Source organism: Dermacentor silvarum, chromosome 2, assembly GCF_013339745.2.
Source record: "Dermacentor silvarum isolate Dsil-2018 chromosome 2, BIME_Dsil_1.4, whole genome shotgun sequence".
Taxonomy (NCBI): Eukaryota; Metazoa; Arthropoda; class Arachnida; order Ixodida; family Ixodidae; genus Dermacentor; species Dermacentor silvarum.
Genome location: NC_051155.1, coordinates 73,723,078 through 73,744,827, shown reverse-complemented (window position 1 = coordinate 73,744,827; position 21,750 = coordinate 73,723,078). Strand labels below are relative to the sequence as shown.

Below are 21,750 nucleotides of genomic sequence, written 5' to 3'. Positions count from 1 at the left end.
TGACTTGCGAAAACGGGGCCCCTCTGTTCCTTTTCATTCTCGTTCGTTACATAGCTAGGGTCGCGTCTCCGACAGCTTTGACTCCTTCAGGCATCATACGAGTGTTATTGGCCAGTTGTGCTCTCCGAAGTTAACGTACCACGTGTTACGCCTTGCGGCAGAAAGGACGTTCTACAGGGCCGTAAGTAGTGGCGCTGGCTAACGCTCTCACGGTTAACTCTAGTACACGTAAATATTACCCAGGAAAGTGGACGGAAAAACGGGCACCGTGGTAGCTCAATCGGTAAGAGCATCACACGCGTAATTTGACGATGTGGGTTCGTATCCCACCTGCGACCAGCTTTCTTTTTGTCCACGTTCATCTTCATTCATTTATAATTTCTACGTTTCAGTTGAATAAACAAGTAATTCCGCCAGTGATTTCCTTGTTGTTGACTGTTGGCTTTAGGTGGTTGACGCTTATAAGCAAAGAGCCTTTTATCGAACGCTTAGCAGGGCTGCGAGAAACTTCGGCAGCTAACAAACACCTTCGCTGTAACATTACTCTTTGTAGTCTTGTTTTAAATGTCCGCACAATCTTTGTCTTTTATAGGAAACCCAACTCTGCGCCGTTTAGCTAGAATGTTGCAGGACGAGGAAGTTGTTCGCTCGCGCAATGCTCTCGCAATGCGTAGCGGGACGTTTCAAGAAGTGATGACTTGCACCCGTTAAGTTTTCTACTGTACAATTTATTTCTACAAGCAGGCACATTTTAGCCGTGGTAGCCGTGGCCGTGTCCGTAGCTGATGACTTTGTATCCGTATCCGTGACCGTAGCCGCCGTGGCCGTATCCTCCATAGCCCCCGTGGCCGTACCCGCCGTAGCCGCCGTATCCGCCGTATCCACCGTAACCTCCGTATCCTCCATAGCCACCGTGGCCGTATCCGCCGTATCCTCCGTAGCCACCGTATCCTCCGTAGCCGCCATATCCTCCGTAACCACCGCCGTAGCCTCCGTAACCACCGTAACCTCCATAACCTCCGTGGTAGCCAGCCATGGCGACAGCAAATGCAACGCACAGGGTCAGAAGAGACAGCTGAAAAGGTGCCATACGTTCACTTGATTTTGGATCTGCACATTTGTTTGGTTGTACTGGGAGTGTCGGCGCCTAACGCCGCAAATTCCTCCTCAATCACAACCTTTCCCATGATGAAAAACTCTGAAATCAGGTTTTACGTCTGTTTGGGATACAGCAACACCAAAAACCAAACAACAGCAAATGTCTGCAATAGTACACAAGAGAGCGAGAGAGAACAGGTAAGCATTTGTGATCAGTTCGGTGGTAAACTCAGCAGGGACGCGAATAATCGAAAGCTACACATAAAATTCACCAAAGGCATAGCGGACCACAGTGATACGAGTGCGACAACCGAATATACGCTAGAAAAGCAAGAACAGAAATAAGAATAGGGAGATGGACACAAGTACCAAGGAAGGTGGAGGCAGTACCGAAAAGTACCGCGAAACACGTTCTTCAAGCTGCTGCTTTGTCAAAAAATAAAGATAACTTCGTACGGTTTTTAATCTACTCAAGCACGTCGCTGTTTTAGGTGGTATGTAGCGTCCTTAGTAAATAAAATTAAAGAAGCGAGGGTTCTGCTTACGGTGCTGATGAATGCTAAAAAATTTCAGTAGCGGAAGTACAAACTAAACGCCATCGGGATGTAAATGCCTAAAGTCTTTGATCAGCTTGGTGGTCAGCTAAGCATGACATTCGTAACAGAATCAGGATTTTTTCTAGCGGCTTTCTCGGCGTTCCCACCGCATCGAGTTACAATCCATAAACCGCTTCATTCACTACAACGGCGGTGATGCGTGCACGTATCATCAGCCACAGTGAAACGCGTTCGAAATGGAGCACGATCATTAACATTCAGACGAGGTTTCTGAACCATCAGTGTACTGATTGATGCGCTTCGGGGTGCGTTACAAATTGCTTTAACTACAACACCCCAGTGGAGTGTTCGCGTGCTGATGTCTCACATGAGATGCATGCAGTCGGGATGATGAGACTTACTTCTTGGAGCCGTGATCGTGTTTTATTTTTATTTTTTTTTTACTTTCCATGCACATGAACGCGGTAAGGTTGCAAGTTGATTAAAACAAAGAGCGACTGCTTCGTTCCAGTACTGTCCAAAACCTGCAGGCACATGTTTTGTCTCGCCCCTGTTCTTCGAGAAGTCAAGTGATTCTGGCGGCACCAGATCAATGATTACATAAACACCTAATGTGTGGTTTGCTAGCTTCATAAACGTTGATTTGGGATTCTTAAAATTAAGCATCCGAGTTTAGAAATGCAGTGATGAGTTTCAGTGTCGAAGCCCTTTGATTTCAAAGAGAACCAAATTTGCCGCTATAGAGGTCACATTCTTGTAAACACTAATTTCGACACGCGCGTATCGAGTGCGCTATACTCTCTACGAGCGATTCTATGGGTTTGATCTTACCAGGGCCTTCATGTTTCTCCCTTGTATAGCTGGCGGATGGTGCGTGTTATCCGAGAGCGTTCTTTGCACTGCAGGCAAAGATAAGCCGGTGTATTCTCATGGACCGTTAGCGCCCATATATATATGCCAGTCCCCCACACTACGCCTCGAGTACCCTTTCCTCTCAAAATGCGGCAGCTTACGTCATAACCTCTCACAGAACCTCAGAAAAAGAGAGAGAGGGATATAACCGCACTTTTGCGGTTAGACTGTGGAAATGTGCGGAAGCATTTTGTTACCTTGTCAATATATTTCTTTTCTTTTCCATTTTGGTCTTCCGTCCTATTTCTCTACCTAGCAGACGGCATTCGCACGCCGACCAACTAAAAACAACAATTTCGAAAGCAGAAGAAATGATATGGTATCCGTCCCCTTCAGCACAAAACTGACCGTCGTAATTGTGCAGTTGCTTGGAAGCATACAGAAAGGCATTTGTTACAACGCGGCCCTCTCACATTTCGGACCGAACGCCGGGAACCGAACGAGTTGCGTTAACCTTGTTCCCCTCTCCAGTTCTGCCGGGCCTCTCAGGATATCGGTGTCGGGCGCACCGCACAGCTGAGCGCCGTGGTCGATGGCCCGTTACAGAATTCGCAGCCGCGCAAGCCGCACCCTCATTGTTCTCAAATTCTGGACACCCTCGATTGCTCGGCGCGCGCCATGCGCGCCCACATGCCACCGATTTTCAATCAACTATATCGCTCGGGACTGTGAAACTGGCAGCATAAAAGAATAAAACACTGCAGTTTTTTCAAGGTGGGTAGCGTGCGTTTACGCTGGTGCGCAGTTTGTTGTTGGGCGACGTTGGTAGGCACTTCGAACAAAGCTGCCGGGTGAATATGTCGACGGCGTATGGGCTGCTTGTTTTCCCTGAAATTGGTTGATCGGTTCAGTGAAGTTCTATTGAGATACTGCGATTTCGCTTCTGTCAGTTTGGCCGTCCCTTGGCGACTGTGGAAATTGTGCCCTGGGTACCGCTTGCAGGGTGCCTCAAAGCACCAGCTGCTGCTTACGCCAGTTTTTCAAAGGAAGTTCCTCTGTGCAGTAGATAATGAACCTATTGTAATAACGTACGTGAACGTTATTCAGTATGCACGCTCGTTACTCTTACATGGACAGATTTTAGGAGAGCTGGAGGCGGTGGGAAGGGAGATCAGGCATAAAACAACGCGCATGCACGCGCGTAAGCTGCACGGTATACACGTACACACACTTACACACAACCGCAGACGAACGTACACAGACATACCAGCACAATTATTTACACAGACACACACATGCTAGCACAGTCACACAGACACACATGTACACGGCTCACGGACGCACACATACGGAGACTTACACACGTAGGCAAGCACATGCACACATACTTACAGAAGCACACACATGCATACAGACATGCTGGAAAGCATACACACACACTCAGAGAAACACACATACACAGGCATTGAGATAGGCATACAGTAAAAAGCCACGTAATATACAGCCGTGCACACATAGACACCCACGCACAGACATGCGCACATGCTCACTCATATACACAACACAGACGTACACATACATAAACATTAACACGCACGCACGCGCACACACGCACATCATGAACACTTGTACACACAAGCTCGCATATAGACGCATACACAAACACACACATGTAAGCACACATACACAGGCAAATACATGCGCACGCATTCACAGAAACGCAAATGACCCCAGACATATGTACACACGCACGTATAAGTAAAACATACGCGCGCGCACACACACACACACACACACACACACACACACACACACACACACACACACACACACACACACACACACACACACACACACACACACACACACACACACACACACACACGCACACGCACACGCACACACACACACACACACACACACACACGCTTATGCATGCGCTGTGTGTGTTCGTTTGCTGCGTGCGTTGTCCCATCTGTTGCGCTATTTAGTTTAAAGATACTTATACATTCCCATACACACGCATGTATGCACACGAACACAAACACACGCACAAAGTGACAGGGTGGGCGCTCGTTCTTTCGTGGTGCGCATGAATATTGTTAAGAAGGCGCATCTCTGTAAGTTATCAGCCCGTTTTAGCAGAGCGTCGCTTACGGCACGCTCCGCCGAATTTCACGCGCTAAGACTGCCGACAAATGCGTTGATTTCACATTGTTTATAAGCGTGTCTTCCTGAAACGCTTAATTGCTACGCGCTGTCAGCCTGGTGACAAATCGACAAGGAAGGCAAGTGGACGCCCCTGTCACCCTCGGCTCAATCGGCTGTGTCGCGGCACGGTGGGAGCGTTCTGCCTTCCGCTGCCAGCATGACCGTTATGCGCGTGCACACTTCAGTGTGTTCGCTGAACTGCTGTATACAGATTGTTGGAAAACTCCGGTTTCAGTGGAGCAGACCATAAACGGTCAGCTAAAACTTTCTGCTTTCTTTTGTAGCATACCACGGCCGCGATTTTTGTAGCGATGCCTACCACTCGATTCTTTGCCACTCTTGCCAATATGCTAATCATGCCGTTCACGGGCCGCTCATCCTGTTCACAATGTAGGCGGGTCGTCGCTCTAACCACTGACGAAGCGCGAAAAGCGGGAAAACGAATAACATTAATAAATGGCATAATTACCAAAGTCGTGGCCCTTATTTCAACAGTCTGAAGAACTCACACGAAACACAAAAGTATGCAGGATAAAGAGTTCATTGAAATATGCTTTCGCAACATGAGGATCTCTGAACTTCATCTTAATATACGAGAGAGGTGGGGAGAGAAAGATCTTTAATATATAAACGACAAGCCTTGTAGTACTTCCGGTCGGGTGCCTGGATTAGGTAGGTTGTTATACTCCCTCAGCTGGCATAACAGCAAACTGTCTTAGGTGGTTCTCCGGTGTTTTCTCTTTTGAAGGATACAGTCGTTTCTTGTAACGACTGATCTCTGTAGATCAGCAAGGCATATGTTTCTCAGTGCGGATAGGCTAGAGCCCGTTCGTAGCACGTGGTGAGCTGGGGTGGCTCTACCAGTGTTGCAAGTGCCACTGGTTTGGTGCAATGAAATAGCAAGGTATTGGGTTCTGAAAGCCACCGTGATGGCCGTGCCAGTACGCCAAGGGTGGGATTCCACGCATTGTCCACGTGAAGGCAAACGAGGGAGGGGGTCGTAGCCTTCTTTCAGGCAACAGGCGGAAGCACTGGCCTTTGTGGAAGAGTACGGGAAAGGAAAATAAGAAACTGAGACTGCGGAAGTGCTCATGATGACGCGTTCTATTTCTTTTTTTCCTTTTCTCTCTTTTTTTGCTTCTGAATTGTTTTAGGTGTTGCTCTCTTATAAGAAATAGAACATTAATTTTGCCTCCCTCCACTTTCTCAATATGATTGCAGTTTTTTATATTGTCTACGTATTAGTCCCTGTGTTAGTCTACGTGTTAGCCACCGCACCGTGTCGCGCACTCCACACACCACAGTCACCACCACGTTACTTTTACTAGTTACACTATGGATATGAATTTGGGTGCTTGTAGTGGCTTCACCTCGCAGTCATCTGCAGTAACACGCTGGGTACCTGACTGGTAACGGAAAGAGGGGTGCTTAGTCACCGAGGGCAACTTTCAATCTGAGGTCAAGAACTGCTAACCGAGTGCCCCGTTGTTCGCCGTACCACTAATAGTTGTCATCCCTGAGCCAAAATCCTGACGTGATTTAACCACACACTCTGCCGAATTATCTACACGCACTCCTTCTTATTTCCTATTTCTGCTGTACAAACGCGAGAACGCCTTGCACTTTTGACACCAGTCTCCGTTTCGCCGGATGTCTCAAAGTACAACCTGCCTCGGAACTCGCTCAGCGCGCTGAAGGACGCCCACTTGCACGATCCTCTGCTTCTGCGGCGCCAGGCAAAGATCGACGTGAATATTCGATAAGACTGTTGAGGCGTTCGCAGTTGGCTCGCCCATGTGGCTCTGAATTTGGCCTCAGTCTCCAGATCTGTTTTTTTTTTAATCTTGTCGCGGGATAATACGAACTTTTACCGGGTCTTCCGATGCACGACGCTTGTCAGTTACATCGTAGAGCCGGTGACACCTGTTTCCGACTACCGCCTCTGTGGATGCGAGATGGTTCACGTCAGCAGCTACAAGCCCTGTCATGGCTCCATCAATGACCTATCGTCCTCCGTGACCGCGATGGCTCCTCATCGCCGCCGGGGCCATTGCAACGAGAGGTTCTCCTCTGCCATCGCTAGTGCGCGAGACTCGAGCTGGCTATGCGGCCATTCCTGAAATGCTCTTGCTGGTAGTGCGATAACCAAAAACAAACGCTTAGATTTAGGTGCACGTTAAAGAACCCCAGGTGGTACAAATTTCCGGAGTCCCCCACTACGGCGTGCCTGATAATCAGATGGTGGTTTTGGCACGTAAAACTCCATAATTTAATAAATAAAAAACAAACGCGCACGTCCAACCCAATGTTGAAATATGACGCGAATCATCTTTCAGCTTATTAAGAAGCGTTGAAACTTATGCTTACATCTTAGTCGATCTTCGGAAAACCTGCAACTGCGCTCCTCCACCTTACTCCGTTGACCTAACCAGGGGCGGTATTCTGTAAGAGTCCAATTAGTGGACTGTCAATTTCGGCTGTCGCTGATTTGCTGCTGCTTCACGTGCAGGAAGGAGACTGGCTGGCACCTTCCTGTACGTGAAGCAGCAGCCAATCAGCGACAGCCGAAATGGACAGTCCACTAATTGGACTCTTACAGAATACCGCCCCAGATGACGGACGTCTGTCTGGAATTGTAAGTAAGATGTCAACAAGCGGGCTGGTGACGTCATTCCTGCTGACCTCTGCTCCCTCCCTACGCCGTCCAAGCAGTCAAAACAAGTGGTGGACAGTGGGGCTAGTTTCGGTATTGGCAATAAAGCGTCACCATGACACTGGTAGCCAAAGGAAAATTAGTAAATTTTGCATACGTGGCTCTATCTTTTCAACCTACAGAGCAATAAAGTGACGAAATTATGTGTAGAAATCAAATGTGTTCTTGGCTATTTTCTTTTTACGCATGCTATATCTCTATTTAGTCGCTTCACTTGTTGCGCTAACGTGCGGCGCTTTCGCTCTTATCATTTCGGCTGCCATTCCGTTCGTCTGCTCCTGCCGCTCTTTTGACCTCTGCACACGTGCACGCCTTTGCCTTCTACTGTGCGCTGCAACATTCTGTTTCTGTGTCGGCCAGCGGCTCCAGCGATGTACGAAAAACATAAGAAAGGACACAATACGTTCTGCGTGGCTATGTGGTGGGCCAACACGGCAAGGGACATCAAGGCCACTTTTTTTCGCTTCCAAGAGAATGAAAGGTAAGCACGCTTTTTATGCCGTTGTTATGTAGCAAATAGCCGCTAACTTTATAGAAACGGCTGTAAGACGAAAGGAAGGGTATTCCGTACGCGGTATATTTCTCTGTGGTATGTAAATACATTGAAGCAGCTCTTGAGACGAGTGAGTGCTAGCAGACCCGCTGACGGAAATGGCGTTTCGTTATATCTCGGTGACTGCTGCCCACTTTATCGAATAAAAAACTGATAACTTATCTTTTCTGACGATCCTTGAATGCTTGATGCACGGACGAAGGGGTTAAGTTAGAGAACATTGCGCTTGCCTGTTCTTGCTTAGACATTGCAAGTCACCTAGAGCTTCACAAGGTGCGGAAACCAATTGAAGGAGCGCTGCGCTAGTGCAGAAAGCACTGCAAGCGCTGTTTTCTTCGCGTTGTCTGCGAAGGCACCAGGTGCATTTTACGTTGCGCAGCGAAATGTGTCGCGAAAAAAAAAAAAAGAAATCGCCTGCTTGTCTGTTATTCTTCATCGAATAACACACATCTGCCATCGCTATAGTGCGCGAGACTCGAGCTGGCTATGCGGCCATTCCTGAAATGCTCTTGCTGGTAGTGCGATAACCAAAAACAAACGCTTAGATTTAGGTGCACGTTAAAGAACCCCAGGTGATACAAACATCGAACATCGCACATCGCAGATGTTCGTGGTTGTTAACTGAGAACAAAGCAAACGAGCAGATTTTGCTTAGAACGAACGAATTTACCTTCGGATCAAGTCGCGCTGGCGCGCAATGCGTACGAAGGTGCTTACGTCGGCGCTTAGTGAGCCACGCGCTCCGGTGTTTCCGCAAAGTATTGCTCCCCCTGTGCGAAACAAATTCTTCTATAGTAGAAAATGCTCATAGGCCGTTGACCAGTGGATTACAACTTTTGGAAGATCGTCTTCCAGTGATAGACATTCTGCAGAACTAGGAAGACAAGGAGTATACAAAAAGGTTGAACAAGCTAATCAGTCAGAGCCTTATTGACATGTGAATAAGAAAATCAGTGATCAATATACTTTAGCTGTAAGAAACTGATCAGTGTTTTCAGACAGCTGTTGAGAAAGCAGCAGTTACCAAACCTGTTACTTCAATATAGTAGCAGTAAATAAGCATTTGGATTGTTAAATTTTAGTGCCATATTTTTAGCATCATAAATCCCATGACAAAATATAGTAAGAATTTAGGTACATGAATTGAAAGCACTGCTTTGCGGAAAGAGTGCTGTAATTTGTTCCTGCAATTGCGTTGTGTGTAAGCATAAAACTTATTCTTCCATGTTTTTCCAGGCCTCAGCTCCAGCACGGACAACTCCACCTCGTCTGTGTTTGGGTATGCGAAATGTGCTGCCTTCAATCTTACACCCGGTCTCACATAATGATTTTTTTTTCTGCCTGAGCAACCACAGATAACTGCCGCGACAAACGATTTGCGTTGGTAGGATAATCTGATGCGAAGTAAAAAAAAACATGACTTTTGCTATTCAGAAATTCTAAGAAGCTTTATGTATATGCGCCTATTGAATGTGCAGCTTGTACTGTAGATGCTAGATACTCAGGTCTGCAATACTGTTTTGTGTATTGTATCTCTTGCTGTAAAAAAATTGCTAATAAAATTGCAAAATAAAGCACATTTCACTGCCTGTTATTCTCCTGCCAAAACGCAGTAGCCACGCGCTATGGCATGATGGCTCACGTATCATAACGGAATAGGGTAAAATTTTAGCAAACACAGATGTGCTGCTGGCATTTATTCAATACATCAACCACACACGCAAAAGAAAATTGTCATAGCAAAAAGAAAAGTCTGAAAATGACAGCCGTTAGAATAATGCAGACTGTAGCAGCAAACGGAACTCGTGCTAGTTTCCTCTTGCGTCTGCCGAGAAAATCGCACACTCGTCGAGTGCATTCCAGATAAGCGGGATCGCCGTCTCCACCTCGTGCAGCAGCAAAACCGTTGCCATAACGGCAGGCTTCATTTTTTTCTCAGAAGCATGGCCTACCAAGCACCAGGGGGAAAATTGGCGCTCGTGATACAATTTCCGTTTACCTGGGGCGTATACCAGCTGACATAGCCGTGGTCAAAACACTTGTCTGAGCTTGAACGGTGCTGAAAGGCGGTCATCTTGGTTCAGACCAGTGACGTGGGGGAAGACTGCTTACAAACTGTCACATATTGTCGATTGATCTTTTTATTTCCTTATTACGCGTTAGGAGCTCCACGGTGAGGCACTTTATGATGTATTCGAGTTTAAAGTGGCGGAACACGTGGCGCAATTATGGTGGCCGGCCCCAGTCGAGGCTTCGAAGACAAAGTGATCAGTTGTCAGGCCAGAGTGGGTGGGAATGTTCTACTAGTTTTAGGTGCGAAGCACCTTATGCGCTCGGGCTGTCCGCGTCTCCTGTCGTAGTCGTCACGGTAAAGCGCGAGCTCGCGAAGCACCTTATGCGCTCGGGTTGTCGGCGTCTCCTGTCATCGTCGTCACGGTAAGCAGGCGGCTCGTGCTCGCGCTCGGCACGCGCTCGTGCCACTGCGCCCCCTTTCGTCGTCGTCTTCCACAGCTGGTTGCGTTGCCGCTCATCATGCCAGCGTAGAATTTCACTTCTCTTCGGTCGGCTTAATGGGGAGGCCGCGTTTACGCGCTTATGAACCATTGCTTAGGGCAGTGTGTGCCCATTAGCGGTGTATCACTGCATGCTTCGCACCTCCCCAGGTTTCACGTTAGTGGAGCTGCATTTGTCCCTGCACAAGCTACTGTAATAAAATTCCGGACATCGCACGTGACATCGACGACGGCTGTGGAACTTACAGCTCTGTGTGCAGCAATGAAATTTATCGACCAGGAACCGCCCCAGAAATGGTGTATCTTCTGCGATTTCAAGGCCGCCCTCCAGAGTTTGTTCTCTGCACTACGCCGTGGACCCCACGAACGACTTGTCGCGGACACACGCGAAATTTACCATCAGGCAGTTGACAAAGGACATGACATCATCTTTCAATGGCTGCCAAGTCACTGTAGTATCTTTGGAAACCAGCAAGCGGACGCAGCCGCTCGATCTTCACATACCAGTACCGATTGCGTTGCTATCCCTATGTCCAGAACAGACGCAGCACGAAAGCTCCGTGCGCTTGCTCGCGAGCTTACGTTAGCCCACTGGAATTCAACGGACTTTAAAAACCAGCGCCTCTGTTCCCTGGATCCTAATCTGAAGCTCCGGCTTCCACATGGCTTACCACGACGGGAGGTAACTCTCATTTGTGGCCTAAGACTTGGAGTAGCTTGCACCAACGCGTACTCCTACCTTATCGGAGTGGCCACAAGTCCAGACTGTGACACTTGCGGGTGCAAAGAGACGATATCACATCTTCTGTGTGATTGTCGTCGTTTTAGTTTACAAAGGAAAGTCCGCAGAACCACGTTTGACAAGATAGACAGCCGTCCCCTTACGGAAACCAGAATTCTTGGTCCCTGGTCCCAGCCGACGTCGGAACGAACTGCTTTAAAAGCGCTGGTACGCTTTTTAAAAGAAACAGGACTTCGTGAAAAACTATAGAATTGTGCGGACTGATGTGTTTTTTTTTTCGTTTTTTTTTGTTTTTTCTTTCTTCTTTTTAATCTTCTCTTGTTTTCTAATCTTTTCTGCCCTTACCCCATCCCCCTGTGCAGAGTAGCCAACCGGACACTTCACCTGGTTAACCTCTCTGCCTTTCACCTCTTATTTTCCTTCCTTCCTTCTGCATTTCGCTCGATGGGTCATTTGACACTTAAGCGTAACATTTATTTCACCGCTCAAACCAAGCCTACGACTTAACTCGTGCTAACTGTAATAAATAATAAAAACTAAAACAGTAAGAAAGGCGTCAATAATTTTTTTAGCTGCGTGCAGAAAGAACGATTTGGGTGTAGAAACAAGTTCAGGATAAACGGCGTGAGGTGGCTTGGGAGGAAAACGCGACGGAGCTGAACCGACGGGGCTGTTGTCCGCTTGGAGGGAATGAAAAAAAGACCCTCTCTGGTAGAAGAGACTTATGCATGTGCCTCACGGCATATATTCCGCTATCCGCCTGAACGAATACGCTTCCGCTATCCTGAGTATCTTTCAAAATAGAAATAACATGGTAGCGCTGCAAGATTGCAGCGCTACCATGTAATTTCTATTTTGAAAGATACTCAGGATAGCGGAAGCAGTACTTGTATGCATCTTGTTATATCACCTTTTCGTAGTGAACCTTTTATGATGCTCTTTTAACAGCAAAGCTGTTTAAGCAAGTCGTAATTTAAGGTTATCAAGAAACTGCCGCGCCATAGCAATGGAAACCAGGAGGGAGGAGGAGGGCGGCGCGTCGTAGGCGCACGCGGTCTCCTCCTCGCCAGCTCACTCCCTTCCCGACCCCGCCTCTCCTCTCTCCACGGCGCGCTGAGCCACGCGAAAAAAAGCGAAATGTTGCACTTGTCCGCGCAAATCCCAAGACACAGCGAATCTGACCGATTGATATTGTTTGGCTAGCCTCCAACGCGTTCGGTGTCGGCAAGCAACAGCGCTCTTGGCACTGTGCCAACCTTGGTTAGCCTGCCTGCGTTCGTGGCGCGCCAGGAACGCTGTCGCTCGTAGGCGCCGACGCGTCCAGCGCTAGTCGCGCGAAATGTCCCCAACACATTCGGCATCGGCAAGCAACAGCGTTCTTGGCACTGTGCCAACCTGGGTTAGCCTGCCTGCGTTTGTGGCATTCCAGGAAAGCAATATTGCAGTGCTACCATGTACACACGCCTTATACCACCTCAAGTTGCTTCCACCACTCACATGAGTGTCGTCGGGTATTTTACAACGTTCTACTATCTCAGTGATAAGAGGTACACGACAGGAACACCCGTCCAAGTGTTCGCTTCATAAAATAAAAATAAAAAGAAGAACAGAGACAGACAAAAATATCCACGAAGAGTGGCTTGAGCACATTGCCAGTCCGTTTAATATAGCGCAGCTGATCCGTCAGTAGTAGTCGAGTGCACCTAAGCCTCCGACACCGTAGCCGCCCACCCCGTAGCCGCCAACCCCGATGCCAACCCCACCTAAGCCCCCAGCCAAATCGTATGCGCCGTAGAGGCCATTTGCGCCGTAACCTCCGTAGCCGCCGTATCCTCCATAGCCATTATATACTCCTAAGCCGTATCCGCGGCCGTAGTCAGCCAGCAGGACAGCAGCCGCTAAGCAGAAACTCATCAGGGACAGCTGAAAATAAACAAATAAAATAAGCGCCAAGATTACCGCACGCCATATTTTAAAATGGCGAGCAAGGAATATACTAAACGCTGCTACGTTCTTGAAGTGACAGAAGGGTCACTTTAGGCTGAGAGCTCAAGAGAGAGAGAGAGAGAAAAACGTAGTGAGGTTAACCAGAAAAAAAGTGCGGTTTGCTAACCAGCATGGTGAGAAAGGATAAAGTGATTTAAACAGATTGGAAGAGATAAAAATTATTAGCGAGTCGGAAATCAGCCCACATTTACACAGTGTACACGTTACTCTAAAACAGGAACGAAAGCTCGTTCCTCGTTCCTTCCCAATCTTGGAACGAGTTAGCGTTACAAGCTACTTTAATTCGAAAGGAATGCGTTCCAGTTACACTTCGAACATTGGAACGTGTCGTTACATTAACGTTACATTTGATTTTTTGATTTTTTGAGAATATATTGTCGGATAATCCTGCGGCGAAATAAAGTGAGCAATTTAAAGCTCACATCGAACTACGTAGATTATACGAATTTGAACATCGCCGGCGGCAGATTATCTGGAGATAGAAAAAATCCAAAGAAGCGCTCATAGACGAATTTTTTCAGGGAGCACCGGACATACTCCAGACATGTCTAACTGCAACTTTGGTGCTCGTCTATTACAAGTGCGATACATATGGCACTTTCCACTTCGGCCTTCAAATGCGCAGTCAGGATACTGCGCTTCAGATCTGCAAATAGAAAGTTACTCACATGCACCAATATAATTAAATTTCTTGCACAAGAAACCGCATTAAAAGGAACAATACATAGGCGTTTAATGAATGCTGATTACAATATTGCAGTATGAGTGGAAATAGAAATGTCCAGAATAGATATTCGCAATTGAGTAAAAAGCCTTGCTGGAACTCGGCAAGAGTTACATCTCAATGTTAGTGTCCGACAGGCCGGCATGGAGGAAAGAAACTACAGGAGGGAGCGTCGCATGAGAATTTTTAAGCCTACTCATAACAAAAGTATAATGGAGAGCTCACGAAAGAAAATGCACCATAGTCACGTGGCAGGCAAGCGTTAGTTCTTTGTGCCTCACGCGCGGTCGTCCATCCACCCTGCATAATGCGTTGCGTACGTGCGTGCGTCTGTCTGTTAAGTGCCGTGGAGCGTTTACAGAAGGAACGCCGTTCTCTCTGCCGTTCCTTCGTAAACCTAACGAGTTACCGTTACAGTTGCACCAACCATTAATGGAACGGTGGCGTTCCTCCTTACCTCCCAAAAGGAACTAGTTCCAGTAACGCCGTTCCGTACAACACTGCATTTACATCATTGATCATCAGAACAGACACAGCGTGTATTTTATCAGTGGCTGTCGGCACACTGTGGTGTAAGCGAAAATGATCGCGCTGACAAATCCATCCATTCTGCGCACGACAATTGCATATGAGTACCAATTCTACTCTCATGAACAGATGCAGCAACTACACTTCGCTCCATGACGCGTGATTGTACGAAAATAAAATCTCTGTCCCGAAAATGTAAGCGTGAAATAATGGAAATGTGTTTGAGCACATATGGCATTCGCAAACCATGACTGGCAGCTTGCCGATGCCCTTGAATAAAAAAAATACAATGAGTGCATGCTACCAATACTAACATATCGGGTTGAAACTAGCAGGTTAAGAAAGAAGCTCAAGAAGAAGCTATACAGTGGCCGCGTAACGAATGATATAAAAAAGAAAAAGCGTAGGCTGTATTAGGGACGCAGCCGCAGTAGGGTACGTGAAACGTCTTGCATGTGCGTGTTGTTTAGGATGTATGGGTACTATGGCTCAGAATTGACGTAATCAAATACGCAAGTTACATTTATTCATGCATTGGAAAGCTTACATGCTTAACGTGTGCTGAAGCTGGTGGGGCGGTCTTCCGGTCAAATTTTTAATTGTGCTCACTCCCTATTCGTGGTGGGCCCGTTTGTTTTGCAGCGGGGGTTTGGGTACTAGAGTACAGAAATGACCACCCTACTGGTGGCGCCGCTCGAGCCCGCCTCACACGTAGGTGGCTGGGGTTCCTGCGCATGCGCTCCTTATGGAGACGGACACGTTCCACCACGGTCGAAGGGGTTGGGTATCCCCCTTATTTTGCTGATGGGGTCTCTTCACGCCATTAATTTACCCAAATGCTTATTTCTCCGTCATCTACGCGATATGTCGAACACGGGGGCTAACCGAGCAATCGCAACAATTTCTCGACAACAACAACAAATTTCTGCAACAAATTCAGTATAACTCCTGATGAGCACCGGTTTGAGTTCAACGAAATATACCTACTATGCCATAGTGAGCTCTCTCAAACGCGAACACTTGTGCTCGGATCGACAAATGTATTGCCAAGCCGTGCCTCTCTGAACGCCGTGCATCAGGCTAGATTTAGCTCCGATGACGTCATGCGTGGCGTGACAACGGCGCCATCTGCGCACGCGGCACATGTGCGACCGCGTAATGGCTTCTTTCTTCTACACAATGATACCAAAATAAAGCGCAGGACATTTATTTACGCATTAGAAAGCTTACGTGCTTAACTTAAGATACGGCTATAGTGGGGGTACGGGGGCCCGCCGTAGTCAAAGGCGATGAGCTCAAATTGGCATCCTTTTGTGTAGCTGCCGGACTCTACACGCTAATTGTGGACCCTATATGTGTCGAACTCGGAGGCGCAATAACCGAGAAAGCGTGAATTCTTTGCAAAGAAATTACACAATTGTAGGCCTTATAACGCCTGATGATCTCAGGCTTGAGTTTGAGGGATTATACCTACTATGGCTCAGTGAGCTCTCTCAAACGCGAGCACTTCCCCTCGGATGAACGAACACACTGCTGTGTATTCCTAGCTGAACTCCGAGCGAAAGACTGAATTTAGCGTCGATTGCGTCATGCGTGGCGCGGCAGCGGCGTCATCTGTGCACACGACACATGCATGATCGAGCAATGGCTTTTTATTGCGATAGCAATTATATGGACACTCCAAAGCAGATTTCTGCCGTCGGCGTCGCCGTCGTCGTCGCCGTCGCCGTCGCCGTGAGGTTCCGTATGACGTCAATGGAGATGAAATCGTCGCCGCGCGCCGCCGAACGCTGTATGTGCGAGTGAAAGGGCGCGAGGGACGCGCGCTTTCACGGGGAGTGAACGCACGGCGGAGATCAAACGCGCGTTCTGTGCCGTGCTCTCTTAAGGGCTGCAGAAGTAGGCGTACGTCTCTTTCCTCCTTTACAATGTAGAGCAAACGCGCCTTCTTCCGACGCGCGAGAGGCCGTGGGGGAGGGGGGGGGGCGACATTTAGCTGCAGCACCAAGTGCCTATTTAAATCAGAGGCTCCGGAAACACTCACCAACGCCGCGCGCGTTCGGTGCGAACGCGGGCAAAACGGCGACAGCGTCGACAACAGTTCTGCGTGCTGCCGGTGCTGCTGCATGTCCAAGTTTATACAGCTGATAAAGCTACTATCATTACTCCGTATAGCTCTCTACAAATTTGCTATCGCAATTGATGCTTCGCCTTTCAGGTGAAACTGCGACAACTTTTTCCTCTACACAACGATATCAAAGTAAGAGGCGTGGGTAGTTCGGTTGTAATGATATAAGCGACAATAGGATACCATGTCTTCGTTACATGCGCTTATATGTACCGGGTGTTTACAGCGAGCACTTTCAAAAATTTGTAAAGGCTGCCTGCGGCAGGCAGCACAATTCTAGTTCATGAGCTGGTCTACTCGAAGAGGTGTACATTACCTTCACAAAAAATTGAAATGCATAATCGACTAATTAACACAACTTCCCTAATTAAGTTTCTAACTGATTACCTTATGGCCCATTGCAATTTACAAATTATAGCCGTGGGGTTCGCAAGGCGAATCCACTTGGAACGGATTCTTATGATGACACCAGTTTCGTGATAATAATTCCCGAACTTTGGGGACAAATGCATTGGCGTTCCAGTTACTTTTGTGCTTCACTGCATAGAACGATGTTTTGTTAAGAAATTAACTGGAACGCCAATGCTTTTCTCCGCAAAGTTCGGGAACGAATATAGCGAAAATGGTGTCATCCTGAGAATTCGTTCCAAGTGGATCCGCCTTGTGAACTCCACCACTAGAATTTGTAAATTGCAATATAGGCCATAAGGTAATCAGTTAAAAACTTCATTAGTGAAGTTTTGTTAATTCATCGATTATGCATTTCAATTTTTGTGAAGGTAATGTGCGCCTCTTCGAGTAGACCAGCTCATGAACTAGAATTGTGCTATCTGCCACAGGCAAGCTTTAAACATTTTTGAAATTGTTCGCTGAAACGCCCTGTATATATAGCAAGTGACCCCCTTGGCCGATTTTAAAGACGTTTCACGTCAAAATTATGGCGCAAGTTATAATTAGCAGTTATATTGGTTACTGTACAACGCGAACGAATGTTGAGGTGTGACTAGCAAGGATAAAAGTCGAGAAATATTTCTTCTTGTCCTACAAACAAACGCGAGAACAGTACCGCATACCTGTCAATCGCGATTTACCGTCGCCTGTATAACGACGCTTCAACGCGACGGTGTTCATTATTAGGGAAATACAGCAGACATGGAACTCGGTTGCATTCCCAAATGACCCGGTAGAAATTAGCGTTACCGGATGACGCCACTGCGAGTGCCCAGAAATGGCTCTGCAAATTGCAATCGTTAATTTGTTACGCTTACACACCGCTGTACTCTGATCGCATTCTGCCCTATGTGCTACTCCTGTCGCTACGTTGATTTAACTTCTGCTGTCCAGCGTCAGAACAAGCGTGCAGTGACGTCCTCGGATTTGTTCTACTATACGTGTATCCGCGAATATTGATAGCGCCCTGATAAAAAGGCGCAAAAGCAACAAAACTGCTTAACTTTAGGGTTGCATTTTTTCCCCTTTAGTTTCAAAATATTTTGTCTGACACCAAGAAGAACGGCATTTGCATTCCAAGTGGCATCCCCACACTGACAATGGTGAACACTGTCACGTTGTTTTATAGCAGCCATGGCGGCCGTATTTCGATGGGGGCGAAATGCAGAAAACACCCGTGTACTTAGATTTAGGTGCACGTTAAAGAACCCCAGGTGGTCTAAATTAAACCGGAGTGCCTCAACTACGGCGTGCCTCATAATCAGATTGGGATTTTGGCCAGTAAAACCTCATAACTTCATTTTAAATTTTTTTTTGTTTTTAGCAAGGGTACAACGTAGCAGTACCTCTCTAGATTCCGTAAATTCGGCCGTGCAATACTGCCTCAGGCGTGCGAGGATATGATTGTCAGTGCAGATGAGTGGCCAAACGTTAACAGCGAATTCGCTGAAGTCTACTGTCCAGCGAGATTTCGCAAGACCAGAATGATCGACAGGGCCCCGCGAGGCCATGGGCATGTTTTGAGAGATCTGTGCGACCGAGATGGCACCGCGGTACTAGCCCAAAATTTCGTAGACGTCGCCGTGCTTTGCAGAGAGCCTCTCCAAAGCCTGACTGAAGCGACCGTGTTAGCATTTTATGTTTTTATAAGCAGAAAAGAAAAAAAAGCGTAAATTTCAGAAGCCAGACATAACGTTGAGGAAAATGCTGTTTTCGATGACGTCACAAAGGTCATCCTACACTCTTGGAATTAACTACACCCTTCGAATCACTCGCGTAGTTTCGCAAACAGAGCCCCTTTATAGTTAAGCCTTACCACGGTCTTCATGTTTCCGCCCGAGAAGCAGGAGCGCGGCCGACGTGTGTTATCCGAGAGCGCAGTGTTCGGTGCGAGCGAGGATCAGGTGGCGTCTTCAAAGGCGATGGCAAGTGAGCTATAGCCTTTGCCTATATACCGGCTCCCATACTTAGCGCGCCGCTCTCCCTCCAAGCAATATACCCGGAAACATATTTGCCGCTCCGGTGTTGGCCGGCCATCTTATATTCTGTGGGCGGTCCTCAGAAAGCGAAGAGTTCTTAAAAAGAGACGCGGCGCCAGGTGATCGTCACGAGAGTACTGAGATAGAAGATAGTTCTCGCGCTTTGCTTACGCGTCACCCGCCAAAAAAGGGGGCTTAGAAGGGGAGTATCACGACAAGCGTCTTTCGCCTTCTCACTCTTGTCGCATCAATCGTCACGCTTTTGACGAGAACGGACTCTAGCGCCACGCCGCCCTGAAAAGCCGAACGCAGCTGCACCCCCCCGAGCCATATTGGCTGCGCCGACTGGCCTTCAGGCTACGCTGGCCGTTGAGCCGCTGTCGCGGCGGCGCTGGCCCGTGACGAACGTTCGGGCAAGCCGCTCCGCACCGCTTTCGCCGGATCACGGTCAATCTCCGCACTCGCGTTCGCTTGCGTGTAAAGGAAAAAAAAATATATATATACGGGGAAGGCGTGGCGGTCTTTAGAGAACTCGTTCTAAGACCCTACTTTTCGGAAAGCATTTCGGGTCTTTCTAGGCTAGACGTCTGAAATGCACTGGCGTTGGTGGCTAGAGTGTCGCGTTTCCTGTCGGCATCTTTCCTGTGCTATGCTATGCGCTTGTCCTGTTTACGGTTTCACCGTCTCACTATTTAAATCTGACCCGGCGTAATCTCATATGAATAACATGGAACAAGCTCGTTATCACGACCTACAGCGGAAAGCGTCAGCAGTAATCCCCTCTGAACGTTTCCGGGTAGGTAGCGAGCGAAAAACAAAATATAGAAACACAGACTTTGGCATGCGTAGAGCTAACCTACGGTTCATTTTTTTCTATTCTCTGAAGCACGCGCCATTTATGTACGGTGGTCAGTGCGCGCTGCAAACGCCCTCGTAATGATGATGATGATGATAATGATGTTTATTGGCACACCCTTTGAAACGGGGTTGGGACAAATAGTACCCTAGTCGTCTTGATATAATCACATTTTACTACATCTATCGCTAGCTAGCCTTTCGCCTTACTGATCTCGATCTTTACTTTCGTATTTAAAACATCTATCATTATATTATACCGTTACCTGTACTTGCAATGACTCCGGTTCTATCATTCTCTTCCTTTTTTTTATTTCACCAATACCGTATTTGTCTCTTACTTATCTCGACTGCTAATCCGTTAATCCTTCCATCTTCTTTGAATCCCAACCCTTCTGGAAGGTAGACACTCCCTACGGGTTTCGCGGGGTCAATATATCTTGGCATTCCGTTACGATGTGACGAGTCCTTTCCGGGATTTTTTTGCAGCACACTAATGCCTCAACCTGTGGCGCATCTTTGCTACCGTACGTTTTGGTCCTCAAGCAGCCAGCTTGGCCCGCAAATAGCAAGGCACCCCTGTTTGCTTTATCATGCAGATTTTACCTCCAGATATTTCTTTCTTGCCATTCTTGTAAATCTCCGTGAGCTTCTTGTTTCCATCCTTTGCATTCAAATCGCCGTCTCGGTTTCTCTCGACTATCGTTTTCACGACTCCTGATTGCTTATTTACACGTTGAATTGCCCCGTATTTGGTTTCCGAGTTTCTTGGCCTCTTCCTCCTATTCCGTGTCCATGCTATTGAGGTACAGATATTTGTGCATTTTCGCCGGCCATTTCTTTTCATCCATGCTCCTTCATCTTTGAAAACTTATCTTGCTCTGTGCCTCCACAACTTCAAAAGAAGCCCAACCCATGTAGCCTTGCACTGCCTCATTTGTGATTTTACCCTGGATCCCAGAGCCACTCGGTGCACCGCCGTCTGGTTAACCTCTAACCGCGACAAGATTTCTGGTTTATAGCACAGAATTGCATTTGTGAACGTTAGCGCTGGCACCATTACACTTTTCGAAACTCCTCTATGTGTTCTACGTTTGATTATTCTGCGTCCCGCTTCCCTTTCATTTTTAGATTATCTTGGTGGGCGCTTGAGCAGGTCTTTCTTTCGTTTATGTATATACCCTCAGGTATATTGCTTGGCAATTAGTTGGAATTCCTGTTGAGTTGATACCACGTCATTCCTCGTGTCTTCATTAAACACCGTAATTCCTGATTTCTATGTGCTAGACATAAGGCCCAGATTTGTCGCCGCATTGGTACTTATATTCACTATAGTCGCTGTAAATCACTTGCATTAATCGCTAGTAGTACGGTGTCGTCCGCATACATCGGCCCAGAGATGTTCTGTTGCACCTTTTGCCCATTACGGATGTAAGATAGAGCAAAATTTAAGTCACTGTTTTTCACTCGTCTTTCTATGCCCTTAACGTAACGCATGAGCAGCACTGCAGGCAGGACACCCTTGCTTCAGTCCTCGGTGATTTTCTACATCATTGCATTTCTGGCCTTATACAATTTCTACTCAGTTGTCCCTATAAATATTATTTAACAGCTCCTTGAAATCATCGTCTATGTTCTTGTGCTTGAGAATATGCCGCAGCAATTCCCCGTCTACGTGGTCGTAATTTCCCTTAATATCTAAAAATGCTATCCATGAAGGTTCATTTTGAGCTATTGAAATCTGTATGCTCGTCGTTAGTACAAAGATATTATCCTCTAAGCCTCTTCCTGATCTGACCCTATTCTGTAGCTCCCCCAGTTATATCGCCCCCCCCCCCCC

At 47.4% G+C, this 21,750-nt stretch overlaps 2 protein-coding genes across 4 annotated transcripts in view; both read right to left on the bottom strand.

Annotated features, from left to right (window-relative positions):
• Positions 1-712: 712 nt before the first annotated feature.
• The window catches only part of LOC119441564 (neuropeptide-like protein 31), a 59,444-nt gene continuing 38,406 nt past the window's right edge, over positions 713-21,750 (bottom strand). The window contains exons 1-2 of one of the 3 annotated variants that reach the window (XM_049661404.1): positions 2,487-2,568; positions 713-1,075 (exon numbers count right to left, since the gene is read on the bottom strand). In XM_049661404.1, coding sequence (XP_049517361.1) covers positions 752-1,075; positions 2,487-2,498 — 336 coding nt within the window. In that variant the 5' untranslated portion in view covers positions 2,499-2,568 and the 3' untranslated portion in view covers positions 713-751. Of the gene's footprint in view, positions 1,076-2,486; positions 2,569-21,750 lie in introns of those variants that run through there. The other 2 variants (XM_049661402.1, XM_049661403.1) reach the window with 2 other exon arrangements.
• On the bottom strand, positions 12,875-19,078 carry LOC119441565 (shematrin-like protein 2). Its single transcript, XM_037706174.2, has 2 exons — positions 18,893-19,078; positions 12,875-13,162 (listed from the first exon to the last, which is right to left on the bottom strand). The coding sequence occupies exons 1-2, from the start codon at positions 18,902-18,904 to the stop codon at positions 12,923-12,925; spliced, it is 252 nt and encodes an 83-aa protein (XP_037562102.1). The 5' UTR covers positions 18,905-19,078; the 3' UTR covers positions 12,875-12,922.